Here is a 17,983-nt window from a genome sequence, read left to right as displayed (position 1 = left end):
ATTTCAGCCGCAAATTATTAATCCTTTGTTGGCTCCCGTCAAACTTTGTGCTCCACTGATTCAGTTCAAACTGTGGCGAATGCGACGCAAACCGACATTTTCACCCCCAAAAATCTGATCTGTGCCACTTCCATACGGAGAACTAATAAGTATCAAACTAAATATTTAGATTTCTAACTAGATATTTAGTTTGCCAAGTAAATATTTAGTTTAAATATTTAAGTTAAATTTAATCAATCAATCAATCAATCAATCAATCAATCAATCAATCAATCAAATTTTATTTGTATAGCACATTTCAGCAGCAAGACATTTCAAAGTGCTTTACATCATTACAAACACAGAATCACAATGCAATATAGAATCAATCATTAAGTCAAGTTACATCAATAAATTTGTAATTGATTACATTTCAAATACAATCCTAAACAGGTGGGTTTTCAGTCTAGATTTAAAGGAAGTCAGTGTTTCAGCTGTTTTACAGTTTTCTGGAAGTTTGTTCCAAATTTGTGGTGCATAGATGCTGAAAGCTGCTTCTCCTCGTTTGGTTCTGGTTCTGGGGATGCAGAGCAGAACCAGAACCAGAATTCCTGAGAGGTCTGGAAGGTTGATACAACAACAGCAGATCTTTAATGTATTGTGGTGCTAAGCCGTTCAGTGATTTGTAAACTAACAACAGTATTTTAAAGTCTATTCTTTGAGCTACAGGGAGCCAGTGGAGGGACTTTAAAACTGGTGTTATGTGCTCTATCTACCTGGTTTTAGTGAGAACGCCAGCAGCAGCATTCTGGATCAGCTGTTTGATTGATTTGTTGGACATACCTGTGAAGACGCTGTTGCAATAATCAATACGACTGAAGATGAACGCATGGATGAGTTTCTCTAGATCTGGCTGAGACATTAGTCCTTTAATCCTGGAAATGTTCTTCAGGTGGTAGAAGGCCGACTTTGTAACTGTCTTTATGTGGCTCTGAAGGTTCAGGTCAGAGTCCATCACTATTCCCAGGTTTCGGGCTGATCGCTGGTTTTCAGTTGTAATAACTGAAGCTGTGCATTGACTCTAGATCTATAACTCTAGATCTATAACTCTAGATCGTTCCTCTTTAGGTCCAAAAATAATAACTTCAGTTTTGTTTCTGTTTAAGTTTTGTTTAAGTATTTAGTTTGAAGGGCCTCTCCTTGCCTGGAGTCGGGGCACGATGGCGAGCGCCTGGTGGCCGGGCTTTTACCCATGGAGCCCAGCCGGGTTCAGCCCGAAGAGGAGACATGGATCCCCCGTCCCATGGGCCCATGAGAGGGGCCAAAGGGGTCGGGTGCAGTGTGTGAATAAGTATTAAATATTTACCTTCAAACAAAGGATTAATTGTTTGCAGTTGAAATGTTTTTGATTGTAGTGGAAAACCAGAGTGAGAATGAAAAACACGTCGGGTTTCTCTGCTAGCAGCTGGTAAATTATCTGTAACTGGTTTGAGCTGCAGGCTGAACGAAGTTCCACAGAAATCTGGTTCTGGTTCCAGGTTGTGCAGAGAGACAGAGGAGGAGGAGGAGGAAGAAGATGACATCTTTTGGAAACAGAGAGCCTCAGAGGTTCAGATTAATGAATTAAAGAGAAAATCAGCCTCAGAAAATGAAAATGTGGAAACATTTCACATAAAATAAGAACTGAAATCCCGTTAGAGGTTCTCCAAATCCGCTGATCAGGGCAGGAAGTTCCTCCTCCGTTTTCAACAAAATAAAATAACTTCACTGTAAAGAAGATACAGTAAAACCCTCACAATCCTGTTTCTGACACCAGTTAGTTTGATCAAACTTTTAAAAAAGATTTCATGAGGTTTCCTGAAGCTCCGCCCCTCCCGTTGCCATGGCGACAAGGTCATCGGGCTGAGGATATGAGTCTGTAGTGACAGATGAAACAACAGCAGAAGCTCTGGGGTTTTGGTGTCGGTGTTTGTTCTGCAGCTCAGGGATGATGAAGAAGGTAAGAGCGTCTCACCTGGGCAGGATGAATTATTTATGCCATGAATCCACATTTAACACCTTTGATCTGATATAATATAAGCAAACAATCAGAGTTTAGTGTGAAAAAAAGACATTTGTTGATAAAACTCCTATTATTCTTTGGGTGAAGGATGTTTTCTTTTTTTCTGAGGGATTATAAAATCATAACAGATTACATAAACTCAAAATGGGGACAATTAGGGCACTGGTAATATAAGCTTCTAACATAAAAAAATATTTCAGAAGGGCATTTTTTTTGTTCACAGTAAAAAGGAAAGGTGCTTTAGCAACAACCTGTGTCTATCTGCACATTTCTAACTTTCAGCAATCTCTCTAGATGTTTTCTTTGCTTGCTGCTAATAATATTGAACAGATAAAATCTTTTCCACATCATCCTACATGGTTTAAAGAAGCCAACTCGATGTATAAGAGGGCCGTTTCTCATTAAATTGTTTGTTACAAGCTATATTGATCCTCCATGCACCTGCTAAAAGATCAGGTTGGAGCCTTTATTGTACCACTGCTGTGGTTTTGGAACAGAACAGGAATGGTTACATCTGAACTCGCATAAAAAAAGCAGTCAAGCAACTTGTAATGTCAGTTGGGCAACCAAGGAAATTCACTTTTGCTTTGATTTGGTGACAGATGTTCTCATGCATAACTTAAAGTTATTTTATGACACCTATCATTGCAACGAAGTGTTACTGAGGAAGTCATTATTAAGATGTTCCAAATCTGGTTCATATTTTAAGGCTTAAACATTTAAGTTAGAACATTAATCAAAGTTAAACACAAAGAGAAGATAGACATGCAATAATTGTAAGCAGTTATTAAAGGGTCCAAGCCTGGCATGTTCAGGGTGCATCTGTCCCACAAACAACCTAATGGGTTTGTTGACCAAATAGCCACATTTTTGCTTAAGCAGGTTATTGAGTTGTACAGAAATCATATAGTAACAAACAGAAATCTAGTAAATTCTTTGCAGTAAAGCTTTTTTTTTTACTATGACTTCACTTTTGGCATGGCGTTTTTGACATGCCAAACTACTCTTCCTCTAAACATGATGTGTAAAAAAGCTTGCCAAGTTTTAACATGCTGTTCTCTTCAGCAGTGGAGTCTTGTGCAGTGAGTGTAAATAGAACCCATTACATCCAAGTTTATTGATTATTGTTTTCATGGGAAAAAGTGTAGAGTTTCTGAAGCTTTCTCCATGGGATATTCTACAACTTTGATTGTTCTTTTGACATCTCTGGCAGAACTTTTGGTAAAATGACATTTATTTATTTCTGTATTTATCTTGAACATGATAGCAGTATAAAATAACAGACACGAATCATAATAATAATACTGGTACTAATTTCTGAAAATTAGGTTCTTGACAGAATATTTCTCAAAAATATTCAGAATATTTCTCCAACAGTGCTTACTGGAGCATTTAAAAGTTTAGAAATGCAGCTTTAATAATTGCCATTAGTATGTTTTGCAACTGTAAGACTTTTTTGTGAGTCTTTGATCAGTTGTGCCCCATTTTAACCCTCTTTCACAGGCAAAGAAGAGTGCTGTCCCAACATCTGAGGAGCTGGTTCTGCGAGCACTCAAAGATCTTGGAGATACTGAGTTGAAAGAGTTTAAATGGTATTTGCAAAAGTCAGAGGTTTTGGGAGGCCTCCCAATCATCCCAAAGAGTCGAATAGATAAAGCAGACCGGACTGACACAGTGGATCAGATGTTACATACCTACTGTGAAAGTATTGTGGAGGTGACCAAAAAGGTTTTAAGGAAGCTTGAGCGTAATGACCTTGTTCAAGTTCTGTCTGGCCAAAATGGGGAACCACTGTCAGGTATGTCGATTAATCACTTCTGATCATGAAAGATCCATCACAAGACATTCAAAAATGTAAATATTGGATGTGGTTTAGGACTGACACAGATGCTGAAGTTTATTTTAGTAGCTTTTTCGTTTAACAAAACGTAATCTCATTTATTTTGTCCATCATTGTCTCCTTCAGAGGGCTTTGCTGACTGCCAGAAAAATCTCAAGTCCAGGCTTTTGACAAAGCTGCAAGGTTCAGTGGAAAACCCCCAAAAGGGTGGAAAATCAAAAGCTAAAGAGCAAATCTTTATAGAAATGAACTTGACAATAAAAGAAACCAATGAATTCAGCACAGAACATGAGATCAGGCAGATTGAATCGGCATCCAGGAAAATAGCCAAACCAGAAAAAACCATCAGCTATGATGATATTTTTAAAGGCCACTCTGGAAAAGGTAAACAAATCAAAATGATGATGACAACTGGAATGGCTGGCATTGGGAAAACAGTCCTAACGCAGAAATTTACACAAAACTGGGCTGAAGACAAAGCCAACCAAGACTTCCACTTCATATTTCCACTCAGCTTCAGAGAGCTGAATGCTGTGAAACACAGAAAGTTCAAGTTGGTTGACCTTGTTCAACAGTTCTTTCCTGAAACCAGAGAGGTAGATATTTCCAACTCTAAGGAGTTCAGGGTCATTTTCATCCTTGATGGTCTGGATGAGAGCCAACTTCCACTGGACTTCATTGGTAACAAGAAAGTTACTGACCCTAAAGAGTCTGCGTTAGTGGACGTACTGCTGACAAGCATCATTCAAGGAACTCTGCTTCCCTCTGCGAACATCTGGATTACCACACGTCCTACAGCTGCCAGCCAGATCCCTTCCAAACATGTTGACATGGTGACTGAAGTTACAGGGTTCAATCATGCTCAGAAACTGGAGTACTTCAGGAAGAAATATAGAGATGACAAACTGGTCAGCAAAACCATGCCTTACATCAACGCATCCCAAATCCTGAAGACCTTGTGCCAGATGCCAGTTTGCTGTTGGATCACTGCTGTAGTCCTAGAAGACCTGCTGAAGAACAGAGAAGAAGAAGAAGAAGAACTCCCGAAGACTCTGGCTGAGCTCTACATCAAATTCTTGCTGGTCCAGTTCAGACAGAAGGCCGTAACAGAGGCAGAGACACAGTGGAATCTGTCATGCAAGGAAAAGATTCTATCATTAGGAAAACTAGCTTATGAGCAGTTGCAAAAAGGCAATCTTGTATTCGATCAATCAGACCTTACGGCATCTGGTATCAATATTAAATTGGTGTCAGTTTTCACTGGTATGTTTCCTGAGATCTTCAAGAAAGAAGGTGAGGAGGGCCAGGCCAAGGTGTTCTGCTTCACCCATCTGAGCGTTCAGGAGTTCCTCGCTGCTCTGTATGTTCATCTCACTTTCATGACCTCACAGGTCAATGTGCTCGAAGAAATGCAGTCAAGTTGGATGGTTATGCTAGCAAGACGCAAATTCAATCCCTACCAGACTGCCGTTGACAAAGCCTTGCAAAGTCCAAAAGGAGACCAGGACATGTTTCTACGCTTTCTACTGGGTCTTTTGCTGCCGTCCAGCCAGAGTCTGTTAAAAGGTCTAGTCAAAGAGACCGAAAACAACACCCAGATCATCCAGGAAGCAATCAAGTACATCAAGGACAAGCTTGATGCTGAGCTGCCTACAGAACAGAGCATCAATCTGCTTTACTGTCTGAATGAACTTAATGACAATTCTCTCGTGGAGGAGATCCAAAGGTTCATGAGTTCAGGACGCCTTACTGTGGATAACTTGTCCTCTGCTCAGTGGTCTACCTTGGTCTTCATCTTACTGGCAGAAAAAGAAATTGACATGTTTGACCTGAAAACATACGTGTCTTCAGAGGATGCTTTTATGCGGTTGCTTCCCGTGGTCAAAACTGCAAAGAGGGTTTGGTACGAGACAAATCTCTATATTTTCTTTAATCAACTGTTTGAAACAACATGTAATACTTAAGAACCATATTTCTGTCTTCTTTCCTTTTCAGTCTGAGTGCATGTGGCCTGTCACAGAGAGGTATTGAAGTTCTGTCTTCAGTTCTCAGCTCCCAGAACTCCATTCTGAAAGAGCTTGACCTGAGCTACAACAACCTGGGAGATGCAGGAGTAATGCAACTGGCTGTTGGACTGGAGAGCACAAACTGTTCACTTGAAACTCTCAGGTTAGGATTAAGCTGTCTTCCTGAACTGGTCATTTCATGAATACAGCATTTTGTTCGACAGCAATAACTGCATGTCAATGTAGCAACAGTCATAGTAAGGGGTCCAGGGTACTCCTATAAAGCCCCTTCTCCACTGGCATGGATTTAACCAGTTCTTTCCCTCTCCACCATGGCCAGATTCATCTCCATTTGCAGATACAGCATGGTTTCTCCCTGTTTCTTGGAGTCATCCAGTCAGATCTAGCAGGGTATAGCATGCAAGCAATTTGATTGGCAGCAGACTGCAAGAGTTGATTGACCTATTGAATCTGTGATAACACCATCTGTAGGCGTTACACAGCATGCAGTGTCCAGTCACCTAATTATCTTTCTGGACATTTTTGTTTCTGCTGGCTAAGACATTGATTTAGCAGTTTGTCTTTGAGGAAAATCTTCCAAATGTACTAGAAGCTGTTTCAGCCTGGATAGTGGGTCTTGTGACTAGCTGGCACGTTGCAGGCACTCCGATGTGTAATTTCTTTCTCTCTTGACTGCTTTTTATAAAACAGACGAGGCAGCAAATTTGGGTTTTGGCAATTATCAGGCAATTGAATTGGGACCGAAATTATCTGGTCTTGGACCATTCTTGTTTTAAAAATTATTTCTTACATTGCCTCTAACAATACCCTGAACTCCAAGTCTCGACCGTTTTACCTTAGAGGTACTGTTGCTTTCTCGTGATACATGTGACTGGTTCTCATATTCAGGATGAAGGGCTGCAAGTTGACATGGAAAGGTTGTGACACTCTGGCTACAATCATCAGCTCCCAGTGTAGCCTGAGAGAGTTGGATGTGAGCAACAATGATCTGATGGATTCAGGATTGCAGAGTTTGTCTGGGGGTCTGGAGAATCCTCAATGCAAACTGGAAATTCTCAGGTCAGCCTCAGCACCCTGATTTATGGCCATTTAAATTTCACTTTTACACTTGAATATGTTTAAAATGAACACAGAGCATGTTATGAATAAAGCTTTGTTGTTTTTGTGTTTGTAGGATCTCTGGCTGCCAGATTACAGAGGATGGCTGCCATTGTCTGGTCACTGCCCTGAACATAAATCCGTCACATTTGAGAGAGCTGGACCTGAGCTACAACAATCCTGGACACACAGGAATCAATCTGCTGTCCAGCGGCGTGAAGCACAAAATGTGCAGACTAGAAAATCTCAAGTATGAAACTGAGAATAACTCTGTTTGACATTATTTTAAAGTCTTTGCTTTTTGAATTAAAGCCATTAAACTAGTCTCACTGTGTTCATTCCTGCAGAGTGGAAAACTGTGGAGAAGAGAGGATGAAGTCGGGCTTAAAGAAGTGTAAGCTAACTGCGCTCATGAATTTGGCCCGTTTAGTTGGAAGAAACTCTTCTCTCTGCTGCCTTGAGGGTCTTTCATGAATCACAAAATAAATATTGTATATGGTTTACATGAACTTAAAAAACAATAATGATGATGAATCATGTTTTGCTGCTTGTTTTTTAGATGCGTGTGTGATTGAATTTGACCCAAACACGGCTCACAGGAACCTGCAGCTGTCGGATGACAACAGGACGGTGACCGTGGTGAAGGAAGAGCAGCCATACCCTAATCACCCAGACCGCTTCGACTACTGCTGCTGGCAGCTGCTCTGCAGAAACCCACTGACTGGCTGCAGTTACTGGGAGGTGAAGAGAAAGGGACCTGTGGTCATAGCCGTGAGCTACAAACGAATCGGCAGGAAAGGACCCACGGCCGACTGCAGGTTGGGTTGGAACGACCAGTGCTGGAGTCTCGTCTGCACTGAAAGGCAATACTCCTTCTGGCACAACAAGAAGGAAACACCTTACACAATGATGAAAGCGCCCCAAGTGTCCTGCAGAATAGGAGTTTATGTAGACGTCCCTGCTGGCATCATGTCTTTCTACGCCGTCACCTCTGATGAATTCTACCACCTCCACACCTTCCAGACCACCTTCACTGCACCGGTGTACCCGGCCTTCGGGTTTGGGTTTGGGTACTGGTCCTACGACTCCTCTGTGTCTGTGTCTGAGGTGGAGGCGTAAGGTGTAAGACGTTTGCTGCCAGAGCACAAGATCTTTTTGTTTTCTTTGATTTACCATTTACCAAAACAAACAAAAGAACGATTCTGGTATTATGTGGAGTTTTCTTACTAATGAAGCTAAATTTGTTCAGTGAGGGTGAGGGGTTGTGTTTGGTTAAAATAAAATGTTCTCTTTATTTAATCATTTTTAAAACAATGTTTGAAGTTAATACTCGTCAATTGGCTCTCAAATAACTTTCAAAACCTTTTCAGTTGATCTCAGTAATAAAACCAAGCATAGCAGGAAAAACTGTGATGGTGTGTTTCTGATGGTTTCAGGTAGAGGTTTGTTTATTTCAGGGAACCTTATGGATTTTGTGCTTTGAAATCTTATATCTGAATTTGTGTGATTTATTTGATTATCCAGGTTTTTATGAACTACTCGTTGTATGGATTTATGATGTTCTTAAATCAAAAATGACTGGAAGGGTTTTTGACATGTTGGAGTTCAATCATTTCTGTCTCTGACCTCCACCGGGTCTGTTAACCAGTTTCAGGACCCGATCAGAACCCCTCAGTGTAAATTACCTTGAGAAATTATGAGATTTGATTATATAAAAACAGGCTTCAATGCCGAAAGAATGATCAAATGTTACAAGCCATACATGTCATCCAAATGGATCAGATACAGAGTCCAGAGCCGGGAAACACTGAGCTCACCTTACGGATGGAACCAGATTGTAGCGAGTTTAGCTTTTTATTCTTCTCTGCAATCTGTACCCTCCTACAGGGCAGTCTAATCACTTTCAGTCTGTTTACATATGACTGCCGGCAGTCATACGTAAACATGGTTATGTAAGCTGCAGCATGTGTGTGTAAGCAGATAAAAGAGATAGAGGAAAAGATAGAATCCATAAAAGACATTTGATTCTGTAAATCTTGTTGTTTTAAGGTGAATAAAATTAAAAGTGGTGATGGTGATATATTGTCTGTATGTTTTGATTATGTTACAGTTTATCTGAGTTTCACCTCCATAACACTGTAAACATGCACAAAGCACCGGTAAATAATGATCATCTTAAATATTTCAAGCTGACGTTTGCTCAGACATAAATTTAAAACATATGAAGGTACATACTGGCACTAGCACAATATTTACTACCTGTGAATTGTAGATACAACAGTCTACAAACATGCACAGAAATCCAAACAGACGCTCTGCATCATGCTAACTAGCCTAGCATGCCACTGAACACTGTTGCTCATATTTTTCAAAGGAACAGAAGAATGGAGCTGCTGCTGACTCCAACTTGTTAGTTAAAACAGGCACAAGTTAAATATATGAAAATCTCTCCAAATATTTCACTTCACTTATTAAATGCTGGTGAAATGCAGGCTAACACTAGTCTGTAGCTAAGCTAGCCAAGTTAACAGGTTCACAATCACACACTTTAGTCTACCCACATCTCTTGAAAAAGTATTGAGTTACAAATTAACACCTTTTGTCTTTCTTCTCTTTCTTTCTTTTTTAAAAACCTGATTTCATTATTACTGTCCTTCTTGTCTTCTACTGTCTGTTGCTAAACACAGTCACCATGAAGTGCCTTAAAGCAGATGATTGGTAAATATGGATGTTGGTTTGGATTGGTAACATTTAATTTTTACTGTCAGAAACAAGTAAAAACAAAGATATCTTTAATTTTAGTACTGAGATGAGTTGCACAAAATGGGTATCAATTTGTACTTCTAACACTGCCAGGTGTAAAGTCCAGCATTATTGATGCACTTTATCACTCTGAATGCAAGATGAGTGGATTCACTTAATTCAGATTCCTGCTAACAATCGAACTGATGGTGGGAGATTTTGCAGCTTACAACAAGCCTGATTAGCAGTAAGGAGATTACAAGTGCAGCATGGGAAGTTAACCCGGCCTTCCAGAAATGCAGCGTTTGCTTCATGGCTCAAACTGCGGCAGATCGAACTCTTCCAGGGGATGACGGCCGTCTGGTGTGAACGCAGAGCAGGAGCGTAGCGATGAAAAACTGCTCCTCATGGGGGAAGAGCCCCGCTTCAGGTCAGATTTAAACGTTTCTGTTTCCTTCATTCAGGTCAGTTCCTGTTTTTATGCTGACAGACTGGAAATGTTGGAGGCTATCGAGTGCAGACTGCTGCATTTCACATTAATTTGAATATTTCACTGTTTGTGTCTCTTATTTTGTAAATTAAATGTCTCTAAGCTGTTATTATCCATTCTCTGACTAGGACAGAAGCCCGTCAGCAGAGTGTGTGTTGTAATGAAGATGTTTCAGAAGTAAAACTTTGACCTTGTTCTTTGTCTGCAGCTCCAATGTGCTTGCTGTGTCTTTGGAGTTGTGGAGAACCTAAAATACTTCATTAAGCTCCTTATGACACCCTGCTGGCTGCTTCAGCTGCTCCTCCGTCTTGGAGCATTCACTCAGACAAAGGCTGCACCGCTACACCGACTCTGGACCTCTGACAGTGTTGGACCCTTGTGGACCAGAAGCACAGGTTGTGTGGTGATCGGTTAATCTCACAGCAGTTTTGCAGGTTGAAGTCACATTCGCGAGCGGCTGTGTTGAAGAGTCGAGTGTTTCCGTCCAAATCCAAGAGAAAGCAAGTTGCTCTCTATCGTGGAAAGGATTACTGTTTAAATTGAATGTAGAGGAAACATAAAAATCTGTATTTTCTGGTGCCTTCACCCTCACAAAGCACTGTTAACCTACATTTTAAAAAATATTGTTTGTAATGTACAAAACGTTTTCAGCCTTAAAAGTGTTTTGAGCTGAAAGCCTTATTCTGTTGAAATGAGACATTTGGAGAAAATCTAAGAAGATAATTAACAGATCAGATTTCTTCCTGGCCAGTGGTGGGTACGCTTCCATTAATTTGCTAATTGCAAAGCTAATTTTAGAACTTTAGCATTTTTGCTAACTTTGAAAACATTTAGCACACTTAGCTTCCCCTAATTTAAATTCCAACATGCTAAGTTACTTGTTGTTTTTTAAACTTTCAGGTGAATAAAGCTTGACATCGCTGTTTAAGTTTGTTATCAACTGCGAATAATAAGGTAGTTAGCCTTATTTTGAAGTGCATTAAGACTATTTACATAGCAGTTCCATTTCCTCTCTTTTCCCAATAATTTTATTTCAAACAAGAAATAATAAACATACTGTTGAGAACAAGATATAAACATAAATACAATATCTAGCAACATTATTGAACATGTAAATTTATAATGTCAAAATTAAATTGGTGCTCGAGAGTTGCACTCTTTCAACATCAGATATAATTTGAATTGAAGTTAGCGCTTTAGCATTAGCGGAACTAAGGGTTAGCGCTATTAACTTTTTAGCTAGCGGTGCCCACCACTGGCAAAAGATATTTCGATATTTTGTTCAAGAAGCAGTTGTCATGTTTGAGATCCTGGGGATATTCATGATCAAACACCAAGTGGTTGTTTTGGTTCTGCAGCCTTGAGGCTCTTTTGGAGTTGACCATGTTCGGTTCCTCCTGGACGTAAGTCCCTCTGAAGCGACATGGCAGTCGGAAAGATTACCTTCACCAAGACTGAAAGAGAGAAGCTAGCTGAAGTCCTCTGGCTGCTCAACTGGATCTCTGTGGTGACTGGAGCCATTCTGTTTGGACTGGGCTTGTTTCTCAAAATAGAGATACAGAAATGGCAAGAAGTGATGTCAGAGCAGGGGATTCTCTATGTGCCACACATGCTCATCACCACAGGACTAGCAGCCTGCGGCATCAACTACCTCGGCAGTAAGATCTGCCTGGACTGCGCTGACACAAACAAGTTCCTACGCTGGAAGCTGGTGATGATACCCTACATAGTTTGCACCTTCTTCTTCACTGCCTGCGTCCTGGTGGGGGCGCTCATGTGCTACAGTATTCGGAGTCAGCTGGAGGAGGCCCTGTACCTGGGCCTAAGGAACACAATGCGTTTTTACAAGGACACGGACACACCCGGCCGCTGCTACCTGAAGAAAACCCTGGATCTGTTGCAGATCCAGTTCCAGTGCTGCGGGAACACCGACTACCGAGACTGGTTCCAGATTCAGTGGATCAGCAGTCGCTACCTTGACATGACCAACAGCGCTGTGGTGGAGTAAGTTTAATCAGAGCTACTGAAAGACTTTTAAAGTTCTTTAATTTCCCATTTTAACTCAGGTGTGTCGACGTAGAGCAGGGTGTCTTTCAAGTTTTAGTTCTCTCCCTGGTTCAACACACCTGAGCCAAATCGGTCACTAGCAGGCCTCTGCTGAACATTGACATGCAGAGAAGATAGTAACTACCAGGGTGGTGAACCAGAGAGAGAACTAAAACATGGAGGATTCCAGCCTTTAAGACTTCAGGCTTCCCTAGCTTCTTAAAGATCTCTGAAGAACTCTTATTGCAGAGTACGTAGTGCTAACTCTTACTTAAAGAGTTACAATTCATTGCCTTCATTGTTCTGACATCTCCAAGATGTCTAAAAGCCCCAAAAAGCTCTTGTGTCCAACTTGACTGATATGGTCAAGTTGTCCATGTCGGACATGAAGATGGAGATTCATATCACCATCTTTATATGGACATATGAATCACTCCTGAAGGAGAAAGGATGAGGAGCTCCGTCAGACATGGGGTTCTTGGATTGGAGATGTTGCTACCTCAACTGAAAAGACTGAGTTGAGGTAGTTCTGGCATGTGGTCACGATGCGTCCTGAAGATCTCCCTGTGGAGGTTTTCTAGGAAAGTCCCACCAGAAATGAACTTCTGGGATCTCTGGGTTGTTCCTGGCATTTTCAAAGCACTCACAATTCCTTGTGTCTAAGTTGATTGACAAGCTGTGATTTTTAGTGATGCTTGGAGGGGTTCAGCTCCTTCAAAGGCTCTCTCATACTTCATCCAAAGTGTCAAAATCAGCTCTCATTGACACAGTTGGGTGTCAATTGGCCTAGGAATCCCTCAGAATGAGCTGGAAGACCAGGCCTGTGCTGAACTATTTTGCACAGAGCTTTATGTAAAGTGTTGTGTGATTGGACAGAGGTTTGTGGATCAGTATCCTGATTCCCAAGTGATGGTAAGAGAAAGTAGGATATGGATATGAGAGACGAGGCCTTGTTTGCAAAGCAAGAGTAAAAACACAACGTGATTCTCTTGATTTGCCCTTTCGTCTATGGTGGTCAGATAAGAGTGATGACTGAAAAACCAGATCCTAATCACACCGAAGGTCAGCTGAATTCAAGTCTCAAGGTAGAACAAAGATGGAGGAACCATTAAGTTGAGCTTTGAACATCTGAATATTTTAACACGTATGAAGAGCAGGTTGTAGGCATGTCTCAATGGTGGGAGACCCAGAACGATTTGCAGGGACTATAAAGGCGTCTTGGGAATGCCTGGAAGTTCCTCGGAATGACATGGAGAGTGTTTCTGAAGAGAGAGATGCCTGGGGTTTCCTCCTATACCTGCTACTCCATGTGACCAAATGTTGAATAAGACAATGGATGGATGGAGGTATAACAATGCCGTCCTTCAATGGACAGCAGTAAATTACCAGCAAATGCTGTTAGGTATTCACCCAAGAGTCACTGGGATGTTATGCCTAGAGATGTTAGACGTAACAGTCATGCTATTTTTCCTCTACTGTTGCCTTCAGCAATGATTTATGACATTTTCTTTCCATAACACTAAATACGAGAACTCACATACCAAAAAAGCTTGACTTTAAGAATTGGTGCTTAAAAATGAATCGGTTTGAGTCGATTCTACGTTTCAGGATTTTCCGTGATAGACCTGCATTTCTCCACAGGAGAGTTTTGTCCATGACGGAGATGTTTGTTGAACTGTTGTGGAAATTTGTCTGCAGAGAAAGTTTTAGCGAGGATGTTTTAAAGACGGAGAACAGCCGATTCTCAGATTGAGGTCACCGGTCCACTGCAGATAAGCCTGAAAGATACTGAGATCAAAGGATTAATGATGAGGGTTCATCTCAGGTTTAGATCACTCAAAATAACCCGTCTGTACTGCAGTCAATGATCAGGTACTGTCTGGACCGGGCTTATGCAAGCACACTGTGTGAGGTCTTGATCTTACATCTTGTCCAGGCTTTCTGAAGGTCTCTCAGTAATTCTTCTTGACTGTTGACAGTTTTTGGTCATTTTTAGTCATCCAATTTAAAACTGTTGGCTCTTTCAGATTGTTTGGTTGCTTTTTAAGGCAATGACTTTTTGAATCCAAAGGATCAGCCAGTTTGCGGCTCCTATATCATTCGGAGATGGTTTTGAGATAAAGTCTTTATATGGTAGATCTTAGTTTTCTGTCCATCAGTCAAATTGTTTTATAAACAAACTGAATTCAATGCAGCGGAAGCTCCATATTTGTGGAGTGTAGGGATTGCAACCATCGGTGAAAAGCTAAAAACTTGAGATCTCCTCTAGAAACGCTTCTAATTTGATGGTTCACACACCAAAGAGCTAGCCGGGTCGTTGACTTCCTACACAGTCTGGGATTTCTCTCTTTGAGCTCAATCAGCAAACAGAAGATGGAGTTGTGAACGATTATGTAGAGAATTATAGTTTTCCTACGCTGGGTTGTAGTTTAGCAACGGCAGCAGAGAAAGTGAACAAAGTCACTCAGTCCGTGTTGATCAATGTTGATCAATTAAAGTCAGAGCAAGAGAAAAACTTCAGAGCTTTGAAAATGCCATTCAGTTTTCAGATAGTTGTTCTTGCGTACGCAATTTCCGATCTTCATGGCGTAGATCACTGATGTCACAGCCAAACATCAGCGGTTGGGTAAAATCAGATTGAATCGTTTCAAACTTCAGCAGAGTCAGGACCTCCAACAAGCAATCGTTTCTCAATAGTCGAAGGGCTGGTTTTTGTCAGCTGTCAACTCGTTAGTTATCTGAGGTTCCCCTGGTTCTGATTTTAAATTGTTTCCTTTAGTTAGAAACAACAGATACAGTGACAATGTTTATCCTTCAACCCCAGAGAGAATATCCGGAAGATGACAGACAAAACGACTGCAGTGGAGTGATGCTACTGTGAACTGGAGGATAAATGCTTCTGTGTTTTCTGCAGCCGTGTGCGCAGTAACGTGGAGGGGAAGTACCTGATGGACAGCGTTCCCTTCAGCTGCTGCAGCACCCTGTCGTCCCGACCCTGCATCCAGCACAACCTGAGCAACCCCGGAGCGCACGCGCACTACGACGAGCGGAGCCAGCAGCTGAACCTGTGGAGGCGAGGCTGCCAACAGGCCCTGCTGGACCACTACACCGGCATCATGCAGTCCATTGGCCTCACCGTGCTGCTCATCTGGCTCTTCGAGGTAACCTGCGCTGCGATCTACACCGAACAGCAGAGACTTTTTCACTCTAAAGCGTAGCTGCTTTTCTCTGCTAGCTACTGGTTCTGACTGGAGTTCGGTACCTGCAGACGGCCATGGAGAACGTCATCCGGCTCGGGGATCCGGAGTCGGAGTCAGAGGGCTGGATCCTGGAGAACAGCCTGGCGGAAACAGCCTGCTACAACTTCAGCATCATCAAGAGCCTGGGGAAGTGCTACCAGGTGGACGACGACCCGAACATCAACGTCCCGACGGCGGCGGCCGACCAGGAGGTTCCATCCGCCCAGGTCCAGGTCAACGTGACCTCCTGACACCATGACACGCTCTGATCTGGAGAACTCCATCGAAACGTTCTGCCTTTGGAAAAAAAACCTAAATGAAGTTTTGCCATCATAAAAAACTGCAGCAAAACACAAATATTTTTTTATAAAGATTTTAGGTTTTTGTACTCTTCTAAAAATCAACAACAAAGACTTGAAAATGTTCTGAAACTAAATACAGACGGTGCTAAAGCAGAAACAAGGCTTGAATCCAGTCCAATCCTTCCTGCCGGGACTTTGTGTTCTCCAGAAAACTGGAGATTTAATGGTCTGTCCTGGTTGTGTGTCTCTGTTTCCCAGAGACGGACAGAAAACGCCTCCAGGTACGAGGAGCCGTTAGTAAAGTTACACAGTCAAAAGGTAACAGCAATAATTTGGGTTATTTAGGAAAAACAAAGAGTTTTTTCACCATATTATTCATTAATTTATAAGTGTCACAGTTTCAAACTAAATATTTAGTTGTTAGCTAAATATTTAGCATGCTAACTAAATATTTAGCTAATATTCAGAGCTACATATTTAGTTAACCAACTAATTGTTGGTTACTTAGCTTGGACCTAAATATTTAGCTGGTTAACTAAAGTTTAGCTTGATGGCTCAATATTTATCTAGTTCAAAGATAAACATTTAGCTAACCAACTAAATATATACCTTTAAACTAGGTAAATATGTACTTAGCGAGCTAAATACTTAGCTTGCTAATTACATATTTAGTCTAAAAGGTTAATTTTATATTAATAAGATGGTTAAAATATGAGTTTGAAATATGAACTCCCATTTTGGTCTCTAATGCTAGGTAAGCTAAATTGCTGCTATAACATTTTGATTGTGTAAACTTACAAACAGAACCCAAACATTTTCAGTTTGACATCATCCAATAAAAACGGGTCAATTGTCCAGGTTCTTACACTTTGCTACCAGAGGGGGCGCTGAGTGCTTGTTGGCTGGTCTCCAGTTACCACAAAGCAACAACCTTAAGAAAAATCTTTACATAACATTTGGTCGGACTATCATGTTCTTCAGAACCAAGAGTCAAAATGAGGTCCTGAAAAAATCCTTTTTTATTTACCACTAAATTAATGTTTATATGATAATTAATCTACGTTGAGAGCAAAATGACACCAAAGTCAAATTCCTGTTTTGTGAGCAGACCTGGCCAATGAAATGATTCTCTGAAGAATTACAGGAAGGAGTTTAGATTGAAATCTTGATGCCTTCCTCTTGCTGCTGCTTTTTTCCTCCGTGATGCATTCTGAGCTTTACTCTGTTTTCAAATCATTTCTGTTAGCTGGAGCTGCTGCAACGTCACGTTTTAAATCACTTTCCATTAGTTCTGTCCAAACAGAAACAGGAGTCGCTGCAGGTCATTCAGATAACTCTGCTCCATGTGCGTCATTCCTCAATAAAGATCAAGTCTTTCCTTCTGTTTCTTCATTAATTATGTTAAAAATAATGTTTTAAATTTACCTGATGACATGTATTTCACATCAGGTGTTTTGTTCTACCTGCGGTTTAAAGAAAATAACATTGATTCCAACATCAAAACAAGAAAAATTGACGTAAAACAATGTTAACAGTCTGCTGTGGAAACTCAATGAAATTATTTTTATTATTTCTGCTTTTTCCTGCTGTGTGAGTTTCACAGAAGAAGAAGAAGAAGAAGAGGAGGAATTCATTTTGAAGCCTGATAACAGATGATAATTATCATCACAACTCAGACACATGAGGGCTGCAGCAGAAAAACTGAAAAGCTCCGAAGCTTCAGAAAAAGGTAGTCTAGCGCCCCACTGTGGAGGAAGAGGAAACTGCAGAGACAAAAACGACTAAAAAGGAGAAAACCGTTTCAGTGCATTAAATTAATGATAGCTCTTTCACATTAACTGTATTATTATTACCTTTGGTAGTAGTAATATTAGGATGCACGGAGAATTGGTTGGTGGAGATGAGAAAAAATACAAAAACAAAGCATTGAGTCCAATAAATTTTTAAATAATAGATTTAACTTTTTTGCTGTTTTGACAAAAAAATAATCTGTTTTTCAGTCATTTTTATACAAGTTAAAATAATTAACTGAAATGTTTTCTTCCTCAGTTTTCTGGTTAGCTGCCAGTCAAATTCATCAAACTGTTTTGTTGCTCAAACTAAGGTAGAAAACATGAAATGGAAACAATTTGGAGCCAAAAACCTACAAGCTGGTGAC

At 40.8% G+C, this 17,983-nt stretch overlaps 2 protein-coding genes across 3 annotated transcripts; both read left to right on the top strand.

Annotated features, from left to right (window-relative positions):
- Nucleotides 1–1,849: 1,849 nt before the first annotated feature.
- Nucleotides 1,850–9,071, top strand: LOC102238171 (NLR family CARD domain-containing protein 3-like). Its single transcript, XM_014474973.2, has 8 exons — nucleotides 1,850–1,978; nucleotides 3,545–3,839; nucleotides 4,008–5,784; nucleotides 5,877–6,050; nucleotides 6,797–6,967; nucleotides 7,083–7,256; nucleotides 7,354–7,400; nucleotides 7,566–9,071. Exons 1-8 carry the CDS (start codon nucleotides 1,967–1,969, stop codon nucleotides 8,123–8,125), a joined length of 3,210 nt encoding a protein of 1,069 aa, XP_014330459.1. The 5' UTR covers nucleotides 1,850–1,966; the 3' UTR covers nucleotides 8,126–9,071.
- A 2,290-nt stretch (nucleotides 9,072–11,361) lies between these two features.
- LOC102237909 (photoreceptor outer segment membrane glycoprotein 2-like) lies at nucleotides 11,362–15,850 on the top strand. Of its 2 annotated transcripts, none has more exons than XM_023348125.1 (3): nucleotides 11,362–12,242; nucleotides 15,199–15,445; nucleotides 15,553–15,850. In XM_023348125.1, exons 1-3 carry the CDS (start codon nucleotides 11,662–11,664, stop codon nucleotides 15,772–15,774), a joined length of 1,050 nt encoding a protein of 349 aa, XP_023203893.1. In that variant the 5' UTR covers nucleotides 11,362–11,661; the 3' UTR covers nucleotides 15,775–15,850. The 2 variants fall into 2 exon arrangements, with proteins under 2 accessions (XP_023203893.1, XP_005815211.1); XM_005815154.2 differs by having other exon boundaries at nucleotides 15,520–15,850.
- Nucleotides 15,851–17,983: the final 2,133 nt, after the last annotated feature.

The sequence above is a fragment of the Xiphophorus maculatus genome, chromosome 15 (assembly GCF_002775205.1).
Source record: "Xiphophorus maculatus strain JP 163 A chromosome 15, X_maculatus-5.0-male, whole genome shotgun sequence".
Taxonomy (NCBI): domain Eukaryota; kingdom Metazoa; phylum Chordata; class Actinopteri; order Cyprinodontiformes; family Poeciliidae; genus Xiphophorus; species Xiphophorus maculatus.
Note: the sequence above shows the minus strand (reverse complement) of the source record. Positions and strands in the feature narration are given on the sequence as shown.

Bases quoted from the DNA above. Each gene is read 5' to 3' on its own strand.
- LOC102238171 (XM_014474973.2), top strand. The intron at 6,051-6,796 runs GTTAGGATTAAG...TCTCATATTCAG, and splicing joins TGTTCACTTGAAACTCTCAG to GATGAAGGGCTGCAAGTTGA. The intron at 6,968-7,082 runs GTCAGCCTCAGC...TTGTGTTTGTAG, and splicing joins TGCAAACTGGAAATTCTCAG to GATCTCTGGCTGCCAGATTA.
- LOC102237909 (XM_005815154.2), top strand. From the start codon at position 11,662: ATGGCAGTCGGAAAGATTACCTTCACCAAGACTGAAAGAGAGAAGCTA. The intron at 12,243-15,198 runs GTAAGTTTAATC...TGTTTTCTGCAG, and splicing joins ACCAACAGCGCTGTGGTGGA to CCGTGTGCGCAGTAACGTGG. The intron at 15,446-15,519 runs GTAACCTGCGCT...TTTCTCTGCTAG, and splicing joins TGCTCATCTGGCTCTTCGAG to CTACTGGTTCTGACTGGAGT.